We start from the raw sequence: 22,778 nt of genomic DNA, 5'->3' as shown, positions 1-22,778 counted from the left end.
TTGTTTTTTAGTACTTGAAATGAGGTTCCTCCTTTCTGTTTTGCAGCCTTGCTGCAGATTGTTTCATTTGTTCTGAAGTCCATGTGAAAATACAGAAAAAGATGCAAAGATTCTGAAGAAAAGACTTCCTAAGATATCTGTCAAGAAAGTAGGTTAGATAACTGCACCACCCTCTGTGTGCAGACCCTTTCCCTAACCCCCAGCCTGAACCCTCCCCTGCCCCAGCTCCATGCCGTTCCCTCGGGTCCTGTCGCTGTCCCCAGAGAGCAGAGCTCAGCGCCTGCCCCTCCACTCCCCCTCAGATCATTAAGTCCAAGTTAAGTTTTGAACACTGAGAGGCATAGGACATCAACCACCTTAGTAGAAAACCTGTTCTAGTGTGTGACCACCCTCATGGTAGAGAAATTTTTTCTGCTGTGCAGTCTGAACCTCTTCTGGTGCAGCTTTCTCCCGTTCCCACGTGCTATGTCAGTGGTTCACAGGGATCAGAGGCCAGCACCTCCCTCTGCCCTTCCCCTCCTTGGGGAGTTGCAGAGAGCCATGAGGTCACCTCTTGGCCTCCTCTTCTCCAGACCAGACATCCCGAGTGTGTCCTCAGAGTCTCCTCACAGGACGTGCCTTCCAGCCCTTTTACCAGCTTTGTTGCCCTCATTTAGATGCTTTCAAGTATCTTAACATCTTTTTAAGTTGTAAAGCCCAGAACTGCACGCAGTATTCACAGTGAGGCCACACCGATGCTAAATATAGGAAGAGAATGAGCTCTTTCAGCCAGATGGCTATGTTGTGTTTAATTCACCCCAAAATGCAGTTTTGCCTGCCAGGGCACACTACTGTCTCAAGTTGAGCCTGCTGTTGACCAAGACCCCCAGATGTCTTTGAAAACATATTTTCTGCTTTTACTCTATGCATGTACAAATCAGGTGGACATGCCATTTTGAGGAAAGGTTAGTCTAGATATATTTCCTATAACAAAGTGTTTTTTTTTTTTTTTTTTTTTTTTTTTTTTTTTTTTTTACAAAACGCTTTCTTGCTATACCTTTGCTGTTAATATCTGGCCAGAAATGTCAATGTTGATATCTCCAATAGTCTTTTAGGTTTGGTTAATTTTATTTATTTTTTTTATATTGGTTCATTTGAATTTACGTTCAATGAATTCTGAATAATTGCAAGAAGGTAACCTTTGGCAAAGGGTGATCTTTCAAGTCACATCCTGAGAATCTCTATTTGTCCTTCCATTCTGTGTTATTTTCAGCTGATATAGGATGTGATTATTTGAATGACATTTGCTAGCAGAAGCGTGTAGTGACAAGAGTGTTGCACAATTAAAATAACTGTTTGCCCAGTACAGGTTATTTTGCTTAGGCACAATACTTAATGCACCTTTTAGATTCTGGCTGGTTCTGAAGCAACAATTCCCTGACTGTGTTGTATTGCTCTTAATCTCTTCATTTAGTGGTATTTTGTTGCAAACGCAGATCATTTTGACCAAATTGGTTTGGGAAATGCATGTGTGTAGAGTTGTCAGTTTGTCTCAAGGATGAGTAATCTCTGGCATGGAGATGGTGACCTTTTAAATAGGCTGAATTGCATTCAGGAGGTGGTATGTGATTGCAGCCTGACAAGAACAGTTTTCCGTTGTAATTATGGCTGTGCTATGTGCAGTGGAAACGTCGTCTTGGAAGAACTGACAGTCTGCCAAAAGGATCTCTTTAATTGCTATAGATTACATTGCTAAGTATTGTCTGATCGAAGTAATGTTGCTCCCTAGTTACAGGCCAGGAACCCTGCATCATTTACTTGTGCTCTAATCACAAGCAGATCTTAATTTCCACTGCATAAGTGTACAAGAGAAAGACATTACTTAAATATTTTTCTAATCTATGAAAGTTTCTGATTAATATTGGGTTACTTGTCAGTTTAAGTAAGGCTGTATTAATTGTAGCTTGTTTTTTAGGAGGTTATTGTTTTAACACTCTTCCTAAAAATGAACATTTACTTAATTAATTAGGTTGCTCTTAGCAAGTTAGTCTTAGTTTAGTTAGTCTTCCTGATCTCAAGTCAGTTTAACTGCTTTCAACTTCATAATTTTTCTCTCAAACAGATGTGCACCTAGAATTAGAAGACCGACTAGCAAAATTCATGAGGACAGAGGAAGCTATTATATACTCATATGGTTTTGCAACAATTGCCAGTGCTATTCCTGCATATTCAAAAAGAGGGGACATAGTGTTTGTGTAAGTACTGCTTTCTCTTTGGAAAATTGCAGATTTAAGAATTTTCCTTTCAGTTTTTCTTTTATTATTGTAAGTCAAATTCATTTAATGGTTTATAAAACAATGCTGTTTTGTATCAATTATTTTATTGTACATATCTCAAATGTTCTTTATTTGCAAAATATTCCATGACAAATAAGCTATTGTTTTTATCAAGGAAAAGCAGACCTGGACACTCAGCTTAACACAAAAAAACACCATCCAAAGAAAGAAAGATGATGTACTTGTTTATGCAAGGACTAAGTCTGATATCTAGACTTTTTCCTAAGAAAATGGACTGTCATATTTGCTGTTCCCCTGTTTACTGCTGGCTTTTTACACTGGTAGTAAGGCAGTTGTTCTGCCATGCATATTTGCAGTGGATTAGTTGGTTAAAGGTTGTTGTATATATTAATGTAACAAAAGAACATCTATACAGGGTCAAACCACAGATTCAGCAGGCCCAGTATCCAGTCCCTGAGAGTAGCCAGTCATGATTTGTATCTGAAAGAGTAAAGAAACAGGAGAAAGAATATAGCAATATTCAAAACTTTATGAACCAAAGAGAAGGATTTGGATTCAGAAGTAGCTGATGTTTTTTGTTTATTTTTCCTATTCTTTTTGTACCTGTCTAAATCTGTAATAGTAAAAGTACTCCTATTACATGTAATTTCATGGTTTAAATTGAACATTTTATGAGTAACTGTATTTGAGTATAACACCTAGTAGTTTCAATTGATGCATTTGATCTTTAGGGAACAAGCAGACACTTCTGTACTGTTGATATACTTTTGGATTTGTCTGTAATTCTTCTTAAGTCACTTCTCTTTTGAAGCGTAAGGTTTGTAGCCTATATGCCTTCTTTTATACCACTTCAGTTATCCTTTATTTTTGGTTTTCTGGGTCAGCTTTTTCTGAGATGAATGACCAGAATCAGATACTATTCAAAGCGTTGGTGTAAACCTGTAGTTAAGTTATTTGTACTGTTTCAGCTTCTTAGTGAGAAAAGATCTTCTCACCTTATTTAAAAGCAACTTGTTTGAAGCTATTGGTTTAATCATGTGCAGAAGGCTTGATTTAGTTGCCACTTTTGAAAGATTACTGGATTTATTCAGGTGTGAAATGACATACTCCATCATACCCAGAGATTTGCTTTTCCAGCACTTAGAAATGGTGAATAGCCTCTAAGATAGTGATTTCCAAGCTATATTAAAAAGCAGGTTTTAGATCCTCAGAACACCACTATAAATGTTATACGCACATCTTCATGTTTTTCTTCTAAGATTCAGAGTGAATGGAATGAGTGCTTCGGGGATGATTACTGGGGTGTTGTACCTAGTCCATGGAATGCAGTGCTGAAATGAATTGCTGTCATGTACAGACAAAAGAACCAGTGTACAGTTAAAATAAAAAATGTTAGCTTGCTTTTAATGGTTGTAGTCAGCAAGAAAGTTGCAAAACTTTAGAAATGAGTGTTCAAAGTGTAATTAAAATTTATGATTCTTTGATAAATCTTGTTTTAGTATACCTAAGTACAGACATCTGCCCTGACCAGAACAGTCCTAATTGTCACCTTCCTTCTTTGAATTAAAACAATTTTTTGAGTTAAAACAAGTGTAAACTTAGAAGACCTTGCTGTACTTACAGAGATGAAGCTGCCTGCTTTGCTATTCAGAAGGGTTTACAAGCATCTCGTAGTAACATCAAGTTATTTAAGCATAATGATATGGCTGACCTTGAACGACTCTTGAAGGAGCAGGAGATTGAAGATCAAAAGGTACAGTTCCTTGAAAAAATACTTGTACGTTGTGTCCACTCCATGCCAACATTTTTTTTTTTTTTACAGTATTATGTAACTGATTTGGCCCAATACTTATAGGCCATGATTTGGTTTCTGTAAATCTCAACTGAGCATTTAATGTTGCTTGTATAATTAAGATTGACATTATTATGGCATTTATCAGTGTAATGATTGGAAGTGAGTTCACAAGCATCGGTGGTGGAGCCACATAGTACGAAAGGATGCTCAAAAGAAGCCACTGAAATCAGGATCAGCAAGTGCAGACGATCCACTCAAAAGAATTACATGAATCATCAACATCATGTACCTCATTCACAGAATGCTGGGAAGTTACAGTTGGAATAAAGCTGATTTTGTGCTACTTAGAAAAAGTCAAGTAGATAAACTGGATTATTATTATGTATCAATTTAACATCAGTCTTAAGTCAGGAATGGATCTGATGAATAGCGAATTTGTAGATAATATACTAGTCAACTTTTTCCCTTACCTTTATGGAAAATGTATTTTGTCAGATAATCTTTAGGTGAGTTTATGGCTGTGATTGACGAAGTAAGGATGTAATATGTTTGTGTAACACATTTGGTTTGTTAGAGCAGAGTGCTTTGATTTAGCTACATGGTTAAAATTTCTTAATGTAGTTAGCTGAGCGTGAACATAAAGTTGGTGGCCAAGAGTTTAATGTAGACCATATGTGTTTAGTCAAGACATACTGACAAGGAAGGAGTGGATCTTACCACTAGAGCTGGTCCAACTTTTTGAGTGAACTGTGCCTCATTTTGGTGCCTACAACTCAGAAAAGTTGAATAGATTGTTCTCTGAATCGTTTTACAAGAACTGAAAAGAGAAAGAAGTATGACTTAAATCTTAATGATATCTTCTGATCAAGGCTATTAAAGCAAATAACAGGCGAATGGTATTTTAAAACAACAACACTCAAGTGATTGAAGTTTAAACTAACCAGTGCAAGATGTTCTTACAGCCTATATCATCCAGAGATCAAGCTAAGAGACTGACTTGAATGTTATGAATACTCCTGGATTGTGCTCTGTAAAGACACAAGAGGATTGTGCTCGCCTTGAGAATGCGGGTGCACAAACCAGTTGCTGAAAAGCCTTCTAAATACACTAATGAGGAAACATATCTAGCTGGCCTGAGTATAATAGAGACCAAGATTTGCAGAACTAGTTCTGTAGTTGTATGGTTTGCATTTTATGCATGAAGATTTGATTTTGTGCATAATGGATTGATTATGGTTTGCTACAAAACAGGGCATTTTAAAATCTTGTGTATGAGTTAAAAGCTTCAAAAATATTACAAAATAAATAAAAAATAGTCCAATGAGGCATTTCAGCTTTTGTTGCAAATGATAAATGCTAAGTTTAATTTAAAGTAGAAGGTTACTTGAAAAGGTGACTTTATTTTCCTTTCCATTACCTTCCTTTCCTACCAAAAAAATGTCAGATTTTCCCTTGCTAGTAATTATTGATACAAACTGAAACCATATCTTTCTCCGAAGAATCCTCGCAAGGCCCGTGTGACTCGAAGGTTTATTGTGGTGGAAGGATTGTATATGAATACAGGAGATGTTTGCCCTCTTCCAGAATTAGTAAGTAGCCTTTTAAACTCTGGATATGAATATCTGTGACTAATGAAATAGTAATATTGTATTGTTATGCCAACATTGACGACCCCAGCATACTTTTTACCTTCTTGCTTTCTGAAATGTTTGTGAAATGTGGATTCCAAATCAAAGAAAACTGCCACCAAAACTTCAGCCCTGGGTATGGGGAAAGCAGACTTCAGGCTGCTCAGGGAACTAGTCAGGAAACTGCTTTTGAAGGCATTGGCATCCATCAGTGCTGGTCAGTCTTTAAGCACTGCCTCCTAAAAGCACAGGATCAGGCAATTCCAAAACATCGGAAGTCAGGCAGGCAGGGCAGAAGGCCAGCCTGGCTGACCAGGGATCTTCTACAGGAATTTAGGCAAAACAAAGTGTATGGCTGCTGGAAGGAGGGTCAGGCAATGAGGAAGGAATACAGGGATGCTGTTTGTGTTTGTAGGGAGAAAATTCTTGTGGCCAAAGCCCAACTAGAGTTGAAGCTGGCTGTGTCTGTGGGAGACAACAAAAAAGTTTTTTTTTTATATATGTAAACAGAAAAAGGAGAACCAAAGAAAACATAGGTCTGCTACTTAATGGGGAAGGTCTCCTCACAGACAATGAATGACATAAGCAAAGTGGAGACGTTTAATGCCTTCTTCACCTTTATCTTCAACACTGATGATGGGCTTTGGGACCCAGGGTACCCTGAGCTGGAGGACCATGACGGTGGGAATGACAAACTTGCACCCAGCCCTGAATGTGTGCAGGATTTGTTGCTCTGCCTGGATCCATACAAGTCCATGGGTCCGAATGGGATTCATCACAGGGTGCTTAAAGAGCTGGCTGATGTAATCATGGGACCTTTCTCAATTATTTTTCAATGTTCTTGGGAATATGGAGAGGTCCCAGTAGACTGGAAGATAGCAAATGTTGTGCCAATTTTCAAGAAGCATAAGAAAGAAGGCCCTTGAAACTACAGGCCTGTCAGTCTCGTGTCAGTGCCTGGAAAATCATGGAGAAGATGGTCCTTGAAGTTACTGAAGTGCACTTGGGAGACAATGTGGTCATTGGTCCCAGCCAACATGGGTTCATGAGGGGTAGGTCCTGCCTAACAAACCTGATTTCCTTTTATGACAAGATCACCCGTCTAGTTGATCAAGGGAAACCAGCTGATGTGATCTTTTTGGCCTTCAGCAAAGCTTTTGACACAGTTTCCCATAGGATCCTACTGGACAAAGTGTCCAGTGTACAACTTAATAAAAACATCATATGATGGGTGAGCAATTGTCTGATGGGCAGGGCTCAAAGGGTTGTGGTAAATGAGGCCAGGTCTGGCTGGTGGATGGTCACTAGTGTGGTCCCTCAAGGCTCCATTTTAGGGCCAGTCCTCTTCAATGTTTTCGTAAATTATTTGGATGTAGGACTAGAAGGTGTTCTGAGCAAATTTGCTGATGACACCAAACTTGGAGGAGTTGTGGACTCACATGAGGGTGGAAAGGCCTTGCAGAGAGATCTGGACAGATTGGAGAGCTGGGTGATCGCCAACTGCATGGAGTTTAACAAGAGCAAGTGCTGGGTCCTGCACCTGGGACAGGGCAACCCTGGCTATACGTACCGACTGGGTGACGAGACACTGGAGGGAAGCCCTGCAGAGAGGGATCTGGGGGTTGTGGTTGCCAGCAAGTTGAATATGAGCCAGCAGTGTGCCCAGGCAGCCAGGAGGGCCAACCGTATCCTGGGGTGCATCAAGCACAGCATTGCTAGTTGGTCGAGGGAGATGACTGTCCCACTCTACTCTGTGCTGGTGCAACCTCACCTCGAGTACTGTGTGCAGTTCTGGGCACCACAGTATAGGAACATTAGTATATTAGTATAGGACATTAAACTGTTGGGGAGTGTCCAGAGGAGGATGACGAAGATGGTGAAGGGCCTAGAGGGGAAGACGTATGAGGAGCGGCTGAGGGCACTGGGCCTATTCAGCCTGGAGAAGAGGCTGAGGGGGGGACCTCATCACGGTCTACAACTTCCCTGCGAGGGGGAGTGGAGAGGCAGGTGACCTGTTCTCTGTAAACACCAGTGATAGGACCCACGGAAATAGTGTTAAGCTGATGCAGGGGAAGTTTAGGCTGGACATCAGGAAGAGGTTCTTCATTGAGAGGGTGGTCGCACACTGGAACAGGCTCCTCAGTGAAGTAATCACCACACCAAGCCTGTGTGAATTTAAAAAGCGAATGGACTGTGCACTTAGTCACATGGTCTAAACTTTTGGGTAGACCTGTGTGGTGCCAGGAGTTGGACTTGATGATCCTTATGGGTCCCTTCCAACTTGGGATATTCTATGATTCATGTTAAATGTTGAAACGATTTTGAAGGCACTTTAAATGTCTTTAATGATAGAACAGAACTCTAGAGCTGACATTTTTGCAGTATCCAAGTTATTGTAGTTGTCCTTCTTTACCTTGTCTCCCCCACCCATTTTGTGACCAAATTCTGATTGGGGTGAACTTTATTTTATATCATTTGCACTGTTTTAGATAAAATTGAAGTATAAATACAAAGTTAGAATATTTTTGGAAGAGAGCCTTTCCTTTGGAGTCCTTGGAGAACATGGGAGAGGAATTACTGAACACTTTGGAATAAATGTAAGTGCCATATTTTTGTCTGCTGTTCTTGTTACGAAAAAGATTTGTGCAGAAACAAATTGCACAACTGATTCCTTTAAAATATTTACTAGTGGATGACAAAATCATCAACGTACTTTTGTGTTTTTCAAGTTATTCAGGTCCTAAAGCATTCAGGTCTCTGTACTTTTTCCTGCTCCTGCTTACTTGAAGTAATTTTTTAATATTTTATTTAGTGAGGAATATTAAAAAAAAAAACCTACAATTTTTATAGTTTTATAATTTTTTTGGATGGTCAGATAATGGTTGCACTATTTTCCAGCTCCATACACTTAAAAATATCATGCATACACCTTTGAATATTTAAACTCTGATTTAACCAGATTTTTTTCAGTTGAGTTTTAACTCTTACTGACTGCAGTGGGTCTACTTAACATTATTAAAGGACAATCTCACACAGAATGCTTTGAGGAATTGTCACTGGTTTTTGTATAGTCTTTTTGTTTTCCTGTTCATGTTTTGCACATGCCTAGAAAAGAATAATCCTGTGTAAATTATATATAGATATATAAAACTTAATTTTTAGAGTCCTATGGCAGGGGGGTTGGAACTAGGTTATCTTTCAGGTCCCTTCTAACCCAAACCATTCTATGATTCTTTAATATTATTTCAATTGAAGCTTCATTTTTGTGTGTGATGGACCTTTTCTAGTATTCATGATAATACAAAACAAGATGCATACTTGATAGTTTTATCTTACATATAGTCTTGATGTAATTAAAGGCTTCTCTTAATAACTCCTTAATTTAATTTGCAGATTGATGATATAGATCTTATTAGTGCAAACATGGAAAATTCACTGGCTTCTATTGGAGGATTTTGCTGTGGCAGATCTTTTATTATTGACCATCAGGTAAGTCAGGTCTTGTTTTTATATGATGTGGCAAGATCAGTTACATAAAAATGAATTACTAGTTGGTATCTATTTGCAGGGAGTATTATGATATGCAACATTTGATTCCATGTAGGGGCTTTCTAGTTCTATGAAACATTGTAGATGCATGGAAGATCTATTTTTCAATACTTCCATGAACCTATATGTGTGGAGAACAGGTTGTTTAAGTATGAGTAAATTAACTTTTAAAACATTGTCTATACTGTTGTAAACGAAAGTGTTTTTTGTTTTTTTGTTTTTTTTCCATAGCGATTGTCTGGTCAAGGCTATTGCTTTTCTGCATCTCTGCCTCCTTTGTTAGCTGCTGCTGCTATTGAGGCTCTAAATATTATGGAAGATAATCCAGGTATTTAATTCAAGAAAATCTTATTCTTGAATCTTTCTTCACCCAAAACTCACAACTCATACTTCCTAGTTTGATTTCTCACCCTTTTACTTTTGTATGTCCTCTCAACTTTACAAATAATTCATTTTATATGAATAGTTTTTACTTTATATTATTTCCCATCCTGCTTTTCTTTCTGACATCTTTGGTGTTTCTTTGTCTTTCCTTCTTCCAGCTAAAAATAAGTGAGTTTTTGTGGTCAGAAGGGAAAGAGATCATAATCACTGATGACCAAATAAGTTTATTTTCTGCCTTATGGACTTGCAATAGGCTTCTTCCTTGTACATAAATACCTTTAACACAAATGGAGAAAGGGAATGTTGCGGAGAAAGGGATTGGAATGTATTTCCTCAGGACGGAATAACCCATTCCTTTCTATTTCTACTCCATAATTTCTTTTCTCCTCCAAGTGAGCATCCAAGCAAGTATCTCCAGCAGGAACATGTGAACACCTGTGATGGTGGCAGCACGAAGTATGGGGCATTTGGAGAATTGCCCTTGTTCCTAGAAGCTAAGAATGATTTTTTTGGGGGGTGAGATATATGATGAAGACAAAATTGGCCAAGTCTTGTTGTGTTTGTTTTTAACCTTTTGTTACCATAAATAGGTTGGAGGAGATGTGCAGAGAGATGTATTTATTTTGTTCCAAATAAAAACCACTCGGTAGTCTGTGTAGTCCACACCTAATCTTTGTAAGTTAAACAAAACAAGAAAAAGAAAGTTAGCTGTAGTAGATGATCAGCCTCTTGCAAGGACAAGAAACAAGGTTTATAGATCCATGAGCCAAAATTTCCTGTTTAAGAGTCTACAATGAGTTGATGAAAGGATAAGGAGTAGAGTCTTCGTGGCTGTAGGTATTTTATAGATAAATTTATAAATAATTTAGATCTACCATTTCAGTCCCATTTACCAGGTCTTGTGTCACGCTTTTCATATGATCATGAACCAGTACATCTGAATTAATGAGGTAATGGAAAGTGATGCATTTGTTAGGTCTTAAAAGCCTGCCACTTCCTTGCAGAAATGGGAATAAGTAACATTATGAAGAGCAGTGAAGAAAATTAGTACTTTTATGCATGCGTATATACATTACATATATAGTGTGTGTATGTAGAGAGAGAATAAAAATCGTATTTTAATTTTCTTTCCCTATTTTTTAATATTTGACTTAAAGAAATGTAAAGGAGAAACAAGACTTTTTTTTTTTTTGTCTAGACATTTTTCAGACTCTCCGGGCTAAGTGTGAACATATGCACAAAGCTTTACAGGGGTAAGTGTATTATTTGTTTTTGGTTTGAGTAGTGATACAGTGAGAGGGAGCAGTGTTGTTGATTTGTGCCTTTATAATGCCAATTTTAAAGATCTTTCCTTGCCCAAAATTTTCTGATTTTACAGATGCTTAGACTGGGATTATTACACTTAAATTATATGTCCATTAAAGGAAGAAAGTCTTCCTTTTCCAGCTCTATTACGATACTAAAATCAAGATTCCAAGTTCTTAAAATCCATTTACAAGTATTGAAAAGAGATTATACTTTATTTCTTGTGGAGACATTTACAAGCCCTAAGACTTGTAGTCTTTAGGAGATAGCTCTCAATAGTACAAAGTTTTGAAGCATACTGAAGGAACAACTTAAGTAAAAGAATTTGTCATGATGGTAGTTTGTGTTGTAGCTTAGCAGATACACTTTCAGATGACTCAAAATGCCTTGCAATCAACTTTAATACAATATTGTTCTTACATATAAGACTCGAATGCTAAACAGTAGCAAAGCGTTGATTATTCGGGAGGGATACAGAAAACTGCTAGAATTTATCTGAAAAATAAGGATTCTCTTTAAAATTATCTTTAAGACTGATCTGTTTTAAAAGATGTACAGAGTCATTGCTTTATTTAGTATTTAACCATTAATTTTCTTAAAATTTTCTTTTACGTATTACAGAAATTAAGAAAAACGCAGTAAAAAAAAAAAATCAGTTATTAATTATACTACCTGGTTTTATTAATTTATTTTTAGTGTTGGTCATTTATTCTGTACAAGTTGCCTGTTGTACATCTCTATTCTGATAGCAGTTTGCTGGCCACCCCATGTTTTATGTTAGAACTTCACTTGCGTTCAACTTCTTTGCAATAATCCTGCAATAAAATAATCCCGGTAGTCTTCTTGCTGTGTTTTGTTTCAACGTGGGTCTAAAATACTTACGCTTTGAAGTCAAAGATACCCAGGTGCTCTTATGCTTGAAATATTTTGCTGGCACTCGAGAACTATTAGCGTCTCTTCTTTGCTAGTAATAGAATGTTGTCACTGAGCTAAAAGGAGAGTAACTGTAGTGTTTTTCTCTACCTGTTATTCTGAGGTGGTAATTGTAAATATTTTTAAAATACAGAAAGAAAAGACACACAAGTAGAATTTATCAACCTTTTACTTGTGAATATCTGCTGCAAAACAGTGGCGGTTAAGACACGGCTGACACTTTTATCCTGTGTTTTATTCTACCTTTTCACTTAAATTCTGTAAGTGATCAGTATAGTAGTATAGTCAAAAATAATAAGTAGGCAAAATGCCAAAGTGTCTGCTAATAAGACTTTTGTATTATGAAAAATAGTGGGGTAATAGGTTCAGAAAAAAAAATAGCTGAGGAAGGAAGTTAGTTCTCAGTCATACTAGGAAAGAACTTGTAGGAGTTAATAATACTAGGTACTTGTACAGCCCTTCAGCAGGTAACAATAAATGTGTAAAACAATATCAGAGGGAAGACTTGACCTAATATTTGCAGGATCTTGCATATTTTTTTTAATAACCATGCTAGAAAAAGTGTGCAACAATTCAAAGGCGAGGTAAAGTTTTAAGAGAGGAATTCTGCTTCTTTGTTGTCAAGCTGTTATATTAAATACATTCATCTCCCCTGCCTAACCATGGCTACTGCTTGATTCCAGTTCTTTGTGTTCTTCCTGTGACAGCGTGGAGCTAACTGTTGGTTTAACAGAGGGACAGTAGAATTGTACGCAACGAAAGAGAAAAAGAATGTGTAGCTCTTCTCCTTTCTCATAACAGAACAAATAGAATGATAATAGTAAATTAAAAGCAAACTTTTTTTAACCAAAGTGTAACTAGCCTTTAAAATTTTGGACTCATTGTATAAGGACCAGTGCATGGTTAATGTTCCAAAAAATGGTGGTCTTTGAATGGACAATGGGAGGAAAATCATTAGTATTGTAAGCTAAAAGAATGACTGGTTTTGCTTCTTGTGGGTGTAAGCCAAGTACTTGTTAGTGGAAGAAATGTAAGAACTCTTCTGAATCCCTCATTGAATTACTTTCTTATTGTCTATGGTGTTTTGTATAGCATAAGAGAGTGCTGTAGGAGATGGGATGCTAACATACAGCAGAAATAATCCTTACTTTCTAAGTAATCTTAGATAATATGGATTTCTGTCATGTTTTTTTTTAAATGCCTAGAGTCTTAACAAATGATGAAGCTCTGCAGGGAGTTGGGATGGAATGGGGACAGAGTTTTTTGCTTGTTGAAAAAGTGTGACATTAGTAATTAGTATACCTTAAATAGTTTATTACTTACGGTGTATCTTAGAGCTGGCTGAGAATTTTTCAATGAAGCAAGATTTTACTGGGTAAAAGCAGACTTTTTTTTTTTTTTTTTTTTTTTTTAAGATTTCCCCTTCTGGAGACACTTGACTTTTTTTTTTAGTGAGACTCAATATAAGTTTTCTCTTAGCAAAACCGACAGAAATGTTTGGCTTTCAGCTCTAGGACAGACTTTTCATGGAGACTTCCCTACAGCGCAGAGCTTGGACTTGCCATTCAGTTTTGCCATTAGGCTGAGCTGCAGAGAGTCTTGAGGTACGCCCTCTGGAAGAGCTTGCTGAGGTTACATACATACCAGTGCATTAATGTCAGGAGGCATCCCTGATCACTGGAACATGCTTGTCTTTTCCGTTATATTGTTAGAATGGTCTGTGGCATGGATTTGGCCCAGGCTGAACAGCCCTCTTTGAAATGACTCCTGGATGCGGTTCAGGAGTTAGTGTGAGCCAGGAAACATTCCCAATAGGCAGTTGGGATGTGGCCACCCTGAGTTGGAGACTCAGACTTTTAAAAGTATGTATGTGAGTCATTCCCTACCCATTGGCCTCAGGGCCAGCAAATGGTCCAAGACATATTTAATTTACTAATACAGAACTAGCCTTAAAAGGAGTGTTGGAGTTCAGGAGACTACTTCTGTTCCTTTGTTACTTCAAACTGAGACTTTCTTTTTGTGTGTGGAAATTGTTCTTTTTTGAAATCTTTACTTTTCCAGTATTTTTATGGAAAATTGAACTCTGATTTCAGAAAAGTTATAGTGTGCATGCAATTAGATTCTCAAATATTTGTTTAATTTGCCATAGATTCAGGAAAAAAAATAATACTTCACATGAATGTTAAAGTACCTTCATTAGGTACTTATGCTAAACTCTTGGATTTCTTCAAAAATCGGATAGGATCAATTGAATAGTTCAGTTTTCTACAGCTGTAATTGATAGAAGTAGTTTTTGGGTTAAACTTAAGTTTGAAACTTATAAGCAAGCCTCTATGAGTAAATATGGAGCTAATACGAAGCATGTTGTATGGGCAAATGCGCAGAGTTTGAATGGAGGTGATAAAAGCTTGCTTCCTCGTCATCTTTTCTCACTTATTCTTTAGGGGGACAGTTTATTTCAATTGGAGAATGATGTCTAGTATGTAATTAGAAGCTAATACTGTGTTTCTCTTAAACTGGATAGTTTTTTTTGAAGGGAAGTAACTCAGTTCTGTGGATGATTATATGGTATGTCAGGACTGTAGAAGTCAAAGTCTAAGATACTAATTAACAGCTGTCCCCAGATACAGACATAGGAACAATTCTGTTTAAATAACTACTTTTTAGAGGAGCTTCTGACTAAGTAGCAGAAGATGTTTTAAAGCTTTTCTAAAGGAAATAAAAATCAAATGCTGTGCCAAAAATTAAACTTGTTTCTTCATCTCATGTAAGTGAGTAGCACGGTTTGCTGTTTTTTATTTTGATAACAAAAACTTGAGTTCACTAGCATGTTTATATTAGTAAAATAAATGCTCTAACCCTAACAGTCCTCCTATGTCTTTGGAAGGATACTTTCACAATTTTTAAATCCTTTGCAAATGGAGGGGCTAGCTATTGTTACACAAATAACTACGTTTAGTAAACTCCTTAGGGCATATACTCACTTGGTAAGTTTTGTTGCTTTTACCTCTTGCAAGCTGAAGTGCACATATGTTTTTCGTGTATTAGTATTGTGAATTTATGATGTATAGTCTAAGGTAAGGAAATAAGCAGAAACCCTGCAGAACAGCTAGAGGAAAGTAAATGAATGATGCCTCAGAAAAAAAAGTGTTTCAGTAATATAATTTAGATAATCTTACTCAAATGTTAGCTAATGTTTTCAGGATTGTGTAACTTTTTTGAAGAATGTTAAGAGGAATCATGTCCTTATACAGTTTAATTTTTGTACTGCATATACCAGAACAGAGAATGTTACTTTTGCTAATGAACAGCTATTCCTTATACAAAGCAATGTAGTATTTTTTTATGAAATATCCCTTTCTTTTCGCTCTCCACTTCAAAAAGAGGAACACATACTGCCTAGAACTTGTGTTCAACTAGTATGTGCATTAAAGATGTCATTATTCATTTTAGGATTTCTGGCTTGAAAGTAGTGGGAGAATCATTTTCTCCAGCATTGCACTTACAGTTGGAAGACAGCAGTGGATCTCGAGAAAATGATGTGAAGTTACTGAAGAGAGTTGTGGATTATGTAAGTGTTCCCATAGCAATTAAAACATATCGTTGCATTTCATTCATTTTTCCTGTTGAAAAGCAAATAGGTAGAGTGACTTGTTGGGTAACTTTTGTTGGAATGCCTTGCAGGAAAGCTGCAAGAAACCCAGTTTCTTCACTGACTATAGGCCTAGTTAACACCATCTTCTAATCTTTTCTCACATTAGATATTCAAGTTTGTAACATTTGATAAAAATGTATATTTCTTTTTAATTTCAGAAAAGAAAATTTTCAAATAAAACAGTTGCTTAGGAAACATCTATAATATTCAAAGGAATCCATATTATCATTTGTTCTGCTGATTTATTTTAACCTAGCATTCTGTAGTTTTGCTTGTTTGAGTCAGCGAACATGCTTTTTTTCTGTGTGTGAAAAATCCCATATTTTTATATAGTAATTTCATTATATAGTAATTTTTTTTCTATCTTCACACTGGCTTTCTTTCTCTGGTATAAAGAGATTGAGGTTGATAAAGGTATTCTAGATTTCAGGAGGCATGTAAACAAGACTATACAACAGACAAACTCTGAAGTTGATTTTGCTTGATAATATATTTAAATTTGTTTGGATAGCCTATTTAATGTAGCAATTTTATCTAATAATACGTGAAGGAAAGCTAAAAAAGCTATGCCTAACCTCTCCTGTTTTATATGTGTATGCTGTATTAAACTTAAAAATGCTTTTTGCACAATCTTCAAAAATTCCTTTGGAAAAGGTTAGTTATCCTGACATCCAGCTCATAAACGTTAGTTTTATGTAGTCAGTGATCAAAAGGATATACACCATCAGAAGCTCCCAGATTGACTGCTGTGTTTTGTTATGTACAATCAACCTTCTGTGTTTTCTCCTGTTTCTTTCTGAAGTGCATGAATAGTGGTATTGCATTAACTCAGGCCCGCTATCTGGAGAAAGAAGAAAAATGTCTTCCTTCCCCCAGGTTAGTAGAAAGTCAATATATTATTTCATTTTGTGGGATGTGATGCTTTTATGTCTTTTCATACCATACTGGGGGGTTTGTTTAATAGTCTGGATAGAATAGTTGATTGTGTGAAGAATGGGGGAGGATGAATTTCGAGTGACTGCTACAGGATGCTAATACCCTGAAATAACAACTATATCAAAACTACATGAATCTTAGCAATCAGCATGGCACTATCTTTGCCTTTTTACCAGACAGGATTTCCATGAACTGCACATCTGAAAGTAAAAAGATAATAAAATTACTGTGCTGCTTGTATGTATGGAGGACATGGTAGAAAGTAGTCTATTTTCATTTAATCTTGTGTCTTGTGTCTGTTTGAATTTGAATTCATAATCTTTTCCCTGGGGATACTAATTTTAATAAGTTAAAATAAGTAAAAGAAAAGCCTAAAACTGAAGACGAGGATTAAAGTATACTGTGTATGTTTTGGTATTCTTTTTCTAGTATTCGAGTAGTGATAACTGTGGAACAAACAGAACAAGAACTGGACAAAGCTGCATCACTTATTAAGGAAGCTGCGCAGTCTGTACTGAATTAACCTGTGGTCTTGAATTCGTCTTTCCTCAGATTATAAGGATAAATGTTTTACACTGTATAGTGAACTCCACTTTAGATACTCAACTTCATCTGATGATGACATTGAAGCCTGACTAACAAGATAGTTCCAGAATGCTAAAAATGCAGTGAGGTATAGAATGCTGAATTTCAGAAATGGTGAATGACACAATGTACTTACAACTCAAAAATTACCATTTAGTAGAATTTCTTATAATGGAATGTGACTGTTGCATGCAGGCCTTTTTTAAAGTTTCATCTTAAAAAGTCCTTCAAACCCTTAAATGTTTTCAGACGGAGAGATCATTCAGTTTTTTTCCCAAACATCTAAAAGGTGTATTTTTCTCAGAATGTAAGAGCTTCGAATAAATTTCTAAGAAATCTACTTTTTTTCAAAATGGAAGTTCCTAATACTGCTGAAAATGAGAGAGTAACATATCAAGACAATTTTGTGCTGTATTAAGTCATTTATATTGAATTATAGCGGGAACTTCAATTTTTATTTGTTTTTATCTTTGTCTAACCATTTCTGGAAGCAGTTTTTCAAAATGCCTGGCCAGATATTCATTTATCTAAAAGGTAAATTCATATCAAACACTGTTTGCTTACTGTATTTCATATGTTAATGTACGCATTTTTGATATTATGGGTGAGATTTTTCTTGTTATTAGCTTAAACACCTAAACTGAAACTTCTAAGTTGTGAAACTGATAACAAATCAACTGCAGCGTGTTCAGTCAGACTTTGCACCAGTCTTGAAGAGGAGGCATAAACAACAAGGAGTATGAACCAAAGTTTTGAAATGGCCACCGAAGTCTAGCTTATTCAAACAACTTTGAAGCACAAAAATGGTGTGTGCTAAGTTATATCTCTAAACAGCTGCTATGTGTTAGAAGGGAACACTGACAGCTAGTAAGAGAGTAGATGGTACAAGTACTACTGAAATACAATCAATATGTGCACATAGAATCCCCACATAATTCAATAGTAATATTTAGATATTTATGCTGTTGGGATTTTCAGTAAGCACAAATGGATAGAAACATAACATGAAGCAGAGGAAACTCTTAAGGAAGGATGACAGTAAGCTGTATCTTTTTATAAAATAAAACTACAGCTATGTATTTCAGCATTTTTTTAAGAATGCCTGTTTAAAAAAACAACTTTGTATTCTGCCTGATCTGCGTTTGGGTTGTTTTATACTTATGTGCCTTTTTGGTTGCTGCTATAAGGAATAGAGTACTATTTTAAAAGAGAGATCATTGTTTAAATAAAACACTGTATATTTGATTCAAATTGTTCTGTACCACATAATTAGCATGATTCAACTGTATTTTGTTGAATATTCTCCATTGGATAATTATAGTCTTTGTTGTCTCTTTCAGTTGATAGTGACTCCATCTTTGCAATGAACTGAATTCTGTACATTTAGATGAAAATGCTAAACTTGGTTGGGCACTTTTGTCACTGGTGCTGCTGGCACTAGAAATATTCAAATCATTATCAATGTAATGTAGAGTAATCTTCATTTCAATGTGAAAGAATATTATTATTACATTGACATTTATGTTTTTCTCTCATGGTGAGTAAAAGCCAACAACTTAAAAAAACAAAAATGTGAGAATGGAAGCTGGTTTGCATTTTACAGGCTGGAACTGAAGTGCCTTCTCAAGAACAATCACCCTTCTCAGGGCCTTCAGAGATTTTGAGAGATGGTAATTAAAACTTACAACTATACTTAGAGCTTTGAGCCATTTTTGGTTTAATAATACAAAATATAATTTTCAAATAAACTCAAGCCTGTGACTTACAGGCTGGGAACAACGTAGGTGCTTGTATTCTAGTGCAGCATAATTGTTTTGGAGTGTAAGGTAAATCTATAAAGGTAAATATGTAAATGATTAGCATTAAAATAGGAGATTGCAGAATCTGTACTGCTTGCATTTTCTATTAGGTTGTCTGGAAATAGGGGGAATTTTTTTGTTGTTCTCTTGAGAACTAGCAATAAGCTATAGATATATGATTTTTTTTAATGAAGTGATAACACTTAAATTGGCAGGAAGCAGAGTGGAACTTCTGGCAATTTCAAAGCCATAACTAAGTTGTTCTGATGAGGCAAAAGCTGAAGTATATTGATAAAAGATATCACTGATTCATTTAGCAAACACATACTCAGCATTAAAGCATTGGTTAAACTGCCTTTGACAGCTTAATAATTATATAGGAAATGACAGTTTTTAATAACTATATAGGAAATCAGCACTTAGACTACACTAAAGCGAATATCTTATTGTTAATAGCAGTTGAAGTATTGTTATTAATGTGCTTTTTACTAAGAGGTTATATACTTGGACTCTGGGAGAAATTAACAGGCTTAAGCAATGTAGCTGGTGGAGAGAGATATCCCTTGTCAGTTTAAGCAATTCTGGCCCTCTTCATTTTCACTCTTCTGATAAATGTCCCTGTTTGATATGGCAAACAGATGAAGGGAACAATGGCTGGGGAAAAAAAGTTGTTTGGGGTTAGGGAGACAGCAGGTGATTCTGGTTAAACTTATGACATTCAAAAATCAGAGTGGAAGCCTGCTAAGGTGCTTAAATTCTCCATGCTCTAGGCTGATAAATGTATGACCAAGCCTGTTTTAGTTGCTTTGTGATTTTGCTTAGATGAAGTGGGACTTCTTCACCCATTTCTTCAGACACTGGAGTGAGGTTAGGGTCTTAGAAGCTAGCTGGAAACCTGTTCAGCAGGATACTGTGAAGTGAATCCAAAGCATAAGGGCCTGACCCTGAACATCAACATTTCTATTGGGGAAAAAAAAAATATGGATTCTTAATTTTAAGTCAACTTTTCAATGATTTTTATTTTACCCTGCTAAGTATTTGGAACAGAGTTTAAGCTGAGTGGAAGCGTCAGGATGATAAATGGGGTTCATATTACTTGTCTTTAGTTTAAAAAAAAAAAATATATATATATATATATATGTGGTAGTTGAGAAGGAATGCATTATAACTAATAAGGTGGTCATTTATTGAAATTGTTCTGTTGAAAGCAATTATTTGCAATATATAGGAACTGGGATAGGCTGGAAAGAATTTATACTTTGAAGGTATTTTTGCTTGAGGAAACATATCTGTGATTTTTTTTAACCAAGTGATCTGTTTTTCATGCATATTTAAAAAATAGTTGGTTGTTATTTGTATAGGTTCATTGTTTTTTATAGGAAAACCTACAGATGCCTTTTTCTGTTTATTATAGTAATTGTAATTTTTGGATAGGAGGTGAAATGCATAAGGAAAGTATTAAGAAGGAAGTAGAGGTATGGCTGGATAATTTTGATTTTTTTTCCACTTTTGAAATATAATCCCAGTCACTGCACAGAATGGTGTACTGTCTCCTTTCTGTCACTCCATCTGGACTTTATTATTTTAAACAGGGCTGTGGAGTGTTGGCATTCACTGATCTATGAAGTTGCTACCGCAAAAGTGTCTTGCATCTTGAGATGACTTGAGAACTGTACATGAGCTGTAAATGCTGCTTAAACAGAGGAAATATTTACAACTAACACAAAACGTTTGTGCATTAAACTGTTTCATTGTCCCAATAAAAGGAAGTGTCTGGATAATGTTTCTTGTTGTGTTTTTATGTTCTTTGGCAGTTTCCATGCTAATAAGATAATGGACTTAGTCTGTCTTGCTGGTGATGGATTGTTCAGATGTTCGTTTCCTGTCCCGTGTGTGCTAGGTCATTCCAGAGTAAGCGTAATAAAAGTCACATACGCAATAAATCAGCTGAGCTGTAGATTGCTGGAAGGTGGAAGTACCTATCAGGGAAGGACTGATCTATACACAACCACTTTTTAGTTCTTAGGTAGCAGGTACTTAAGGAAACTAGACATTGGCCCAGATACAGTTCAGCTGTGATGAAAGCTGTGTATGAAATATCTGATGTATCGGCAAACCCTTAAGTCCAGCTGAAATATGCCCAGCTCTGAAGGACCTTTACAGAAGAGAATACTGAAGCTTTGCCTGTTGTGTTACATGGATAATGTTTGTCTTGTTTTTATATTAAAGGAATTATCACTTCACTTTGGATATTCTTGGGGTAACTGAGCTGTATTTTCCAATAGGGGAGCAAGCCAGTGTTGGCTACAGTGAGTAAGTACTGGAGTCAGAAGTAAAACATTAATTAGCATTGGAAATATAGTTAACCAGTAGATTATACGTTTGATGCAGAGCCAAAGTGAAAACAGTATAGCTGTGCAGACTTAAGATCTGGGAGGAAAGAACACGCTGTGGACTCGGATGAGGGTGGTAAGGCCTTGCAGAGAGACCTGGACAGATTGGAGAGCTGGGTGATCGCCAACTGCATGAAGTTTAACAAAAGCAAGTGATTTAAATTCAGTGTGCTACAGTAAGTACATGTTAATGATGCTAATGAAAGAATAAAAAAGGTGAAGTAATACTAGCGCTTCATACTAGTCTGAGAAGTTGCTTTGACTTTCTGTAATCATTTTTCACTGGCTTGGATTTTTTATTTCACAGAAGATAAATGAAATGGCTGTTCTGTAAAGTCAATTGCTATAAGTTTGAATATTAACTTTTTTTTTTAAATTTTGTTCAGGATAATGTTTTTATAATCTGACTTCATTTGTCTTTAACACGTTTGTACTGAGTGAAATTTTGCCTCTGTGCAAATAGTGAATATGAACATTAAATAGAAAACAAATACAGGCTACAATGCCTGATCAAGAATTACTAGTAAATAGTAACCAGTGTTGCCAGTATCTACTGAGCTATCCATGTATAAAAAGGAAAAAAGTTAAGCCAATAGGTATATGAGGATTGTTTTATTGAGACATACTTATTTTTCTTATTGCTAATAAGCAAATTTTTAAGACTTTGTTTATATCTAAATTGCTATCTTGAGAATATGGATGTTAAAAACGCTTGATCTTTGTGAAAACCGTGAACATGTTAAAAAAAAAAAAATGCTGTCTTGTTTCTCAAGTCTTCTGTCATTTCACATACCTTTGGTTTCCAGTCATCTTCCCAGTTTCTCATTTTCCAGGATGGCCACCAAAACCAAATGCATTTTTAGTTGTTTAAAAATTACTTAAGCAGGGAGGTGTTTGGTGTACAATAGACCATGTTTTAGTGATTATGTCCACATTTCCTGAAAGTAGAGACATGTTCCTGTTGCCAGGTGTAAGTCAAGGGATGTGCAGAAGGTTGCTTTAAATTGGGTTTTTAATTATGATGGGGTTTAAAAATGAATTGCATTTATTAGGTGATGATTCCAATTAAAAGGGAATTACTCAGTTACAGTCATGTTAGTCGTGCTCAACTATCACTGGATTCTTCTGGTGAATGATGTGCAATTTACAATATATTTTTACTTGAGGTTTAAAGAGCAAGTTGAAGTCTGGAGAACCATATAGTTACTCAGCTAGCAGTGGACATTTTTTAAGCACAGAAAGAGTTCTGTTGTCTTAGTAATTTGTTTTTTGAAACCATAGAATTGAGTATGGGTAAGATACCACAGCTGCAGCATCAGGTATGTTGGAGCTACAGGTTTAAAATGGAAATAATAATTACAGTAATACATGAAGCATAAAGAGCTCATTAAGTGCTTGTTAAGAGTAGTAGAAGATGTAAGAATATTAAGTGCTGCAATGGAAAAAAAAAATGAACAGCAGGGTCCTACCTATCATTAATAATGTTACTGGGTTTCAAAAGTTAATTATCACCAGAATTGTTGCCCACCCATTGTTTGTC

At 36.1% G+C, this 22,778-nt stretch overlaps 1 protein-coding gene across 1 annotated transcript in view; it reads left to right on the top strand.

Annotated features, from left to right (window-relative positions):
• Positions 1 to 20,734, top strand: part of SPTLC1 (serine palmitoyltransferase long chain base subunit 1) — a 35,590-nt gene extending 14,856 nt beyond the window's left edge. The window contains exons 6-15 of the mRNA XM_082784018.1: positions 2,102 to 2,234; positions 3,900 to 4,029; positions 5,571 to 5,660; positions 8,189 to 8,296; positions 9,093 to 9,188; positions 9,480 to 9,576; positions 10,831 to 10,885; positions 15,324 to 15,441; positions 16,328 to 16,401; positions 16,891 to 20,734. Of these exons, the coding sequence (XP_082640144.1) occupies positions 2,102 to 2,234; positions 3,900 to 4,029; positions 5,571 to 5,660; positions 8,189 to 8,296; positions 9,093 to 9,188; positions 9,480 to 9,576; positions 10,831 to 10,885; positions 15,324 to 15,441; positions 16,328 to 16,401; positions 16,891 to 16,984 (995 nt within the window). The 3' untranslated portion in view covers positions 16,985 to 20,734. The remainder of the gene's footprint in view (positions 1 to 2,101; positions 2,235 to 3,899; positions 4,030 to 5,570; positions 5,661 to 8,188; positions 8,297 to 9,092; positions 9,189 to 9,479; positions 9,577 to 10,830; positions 10,886 to 15,323; positions 15,442 to 16,327; positions 16,402 to 16,890) is intronic.
• Positions 20,735 to 22,778: the final 2,044 nt, after the last annotated feature.

This window comes from Aythya marila (assembly GCF_965140915.1).
Source record: "Aythya marila genome assembly, chromosome: Z".
Taxonomy (NCBI): Eukaryota; Metazoa; Chordata; class Aves; order Anseriformes; family Anatidae; genus Aythya; species Aythya marila.
This window is presented reverse-complemented; position numbering and strand designations above follow the sequence as displayed.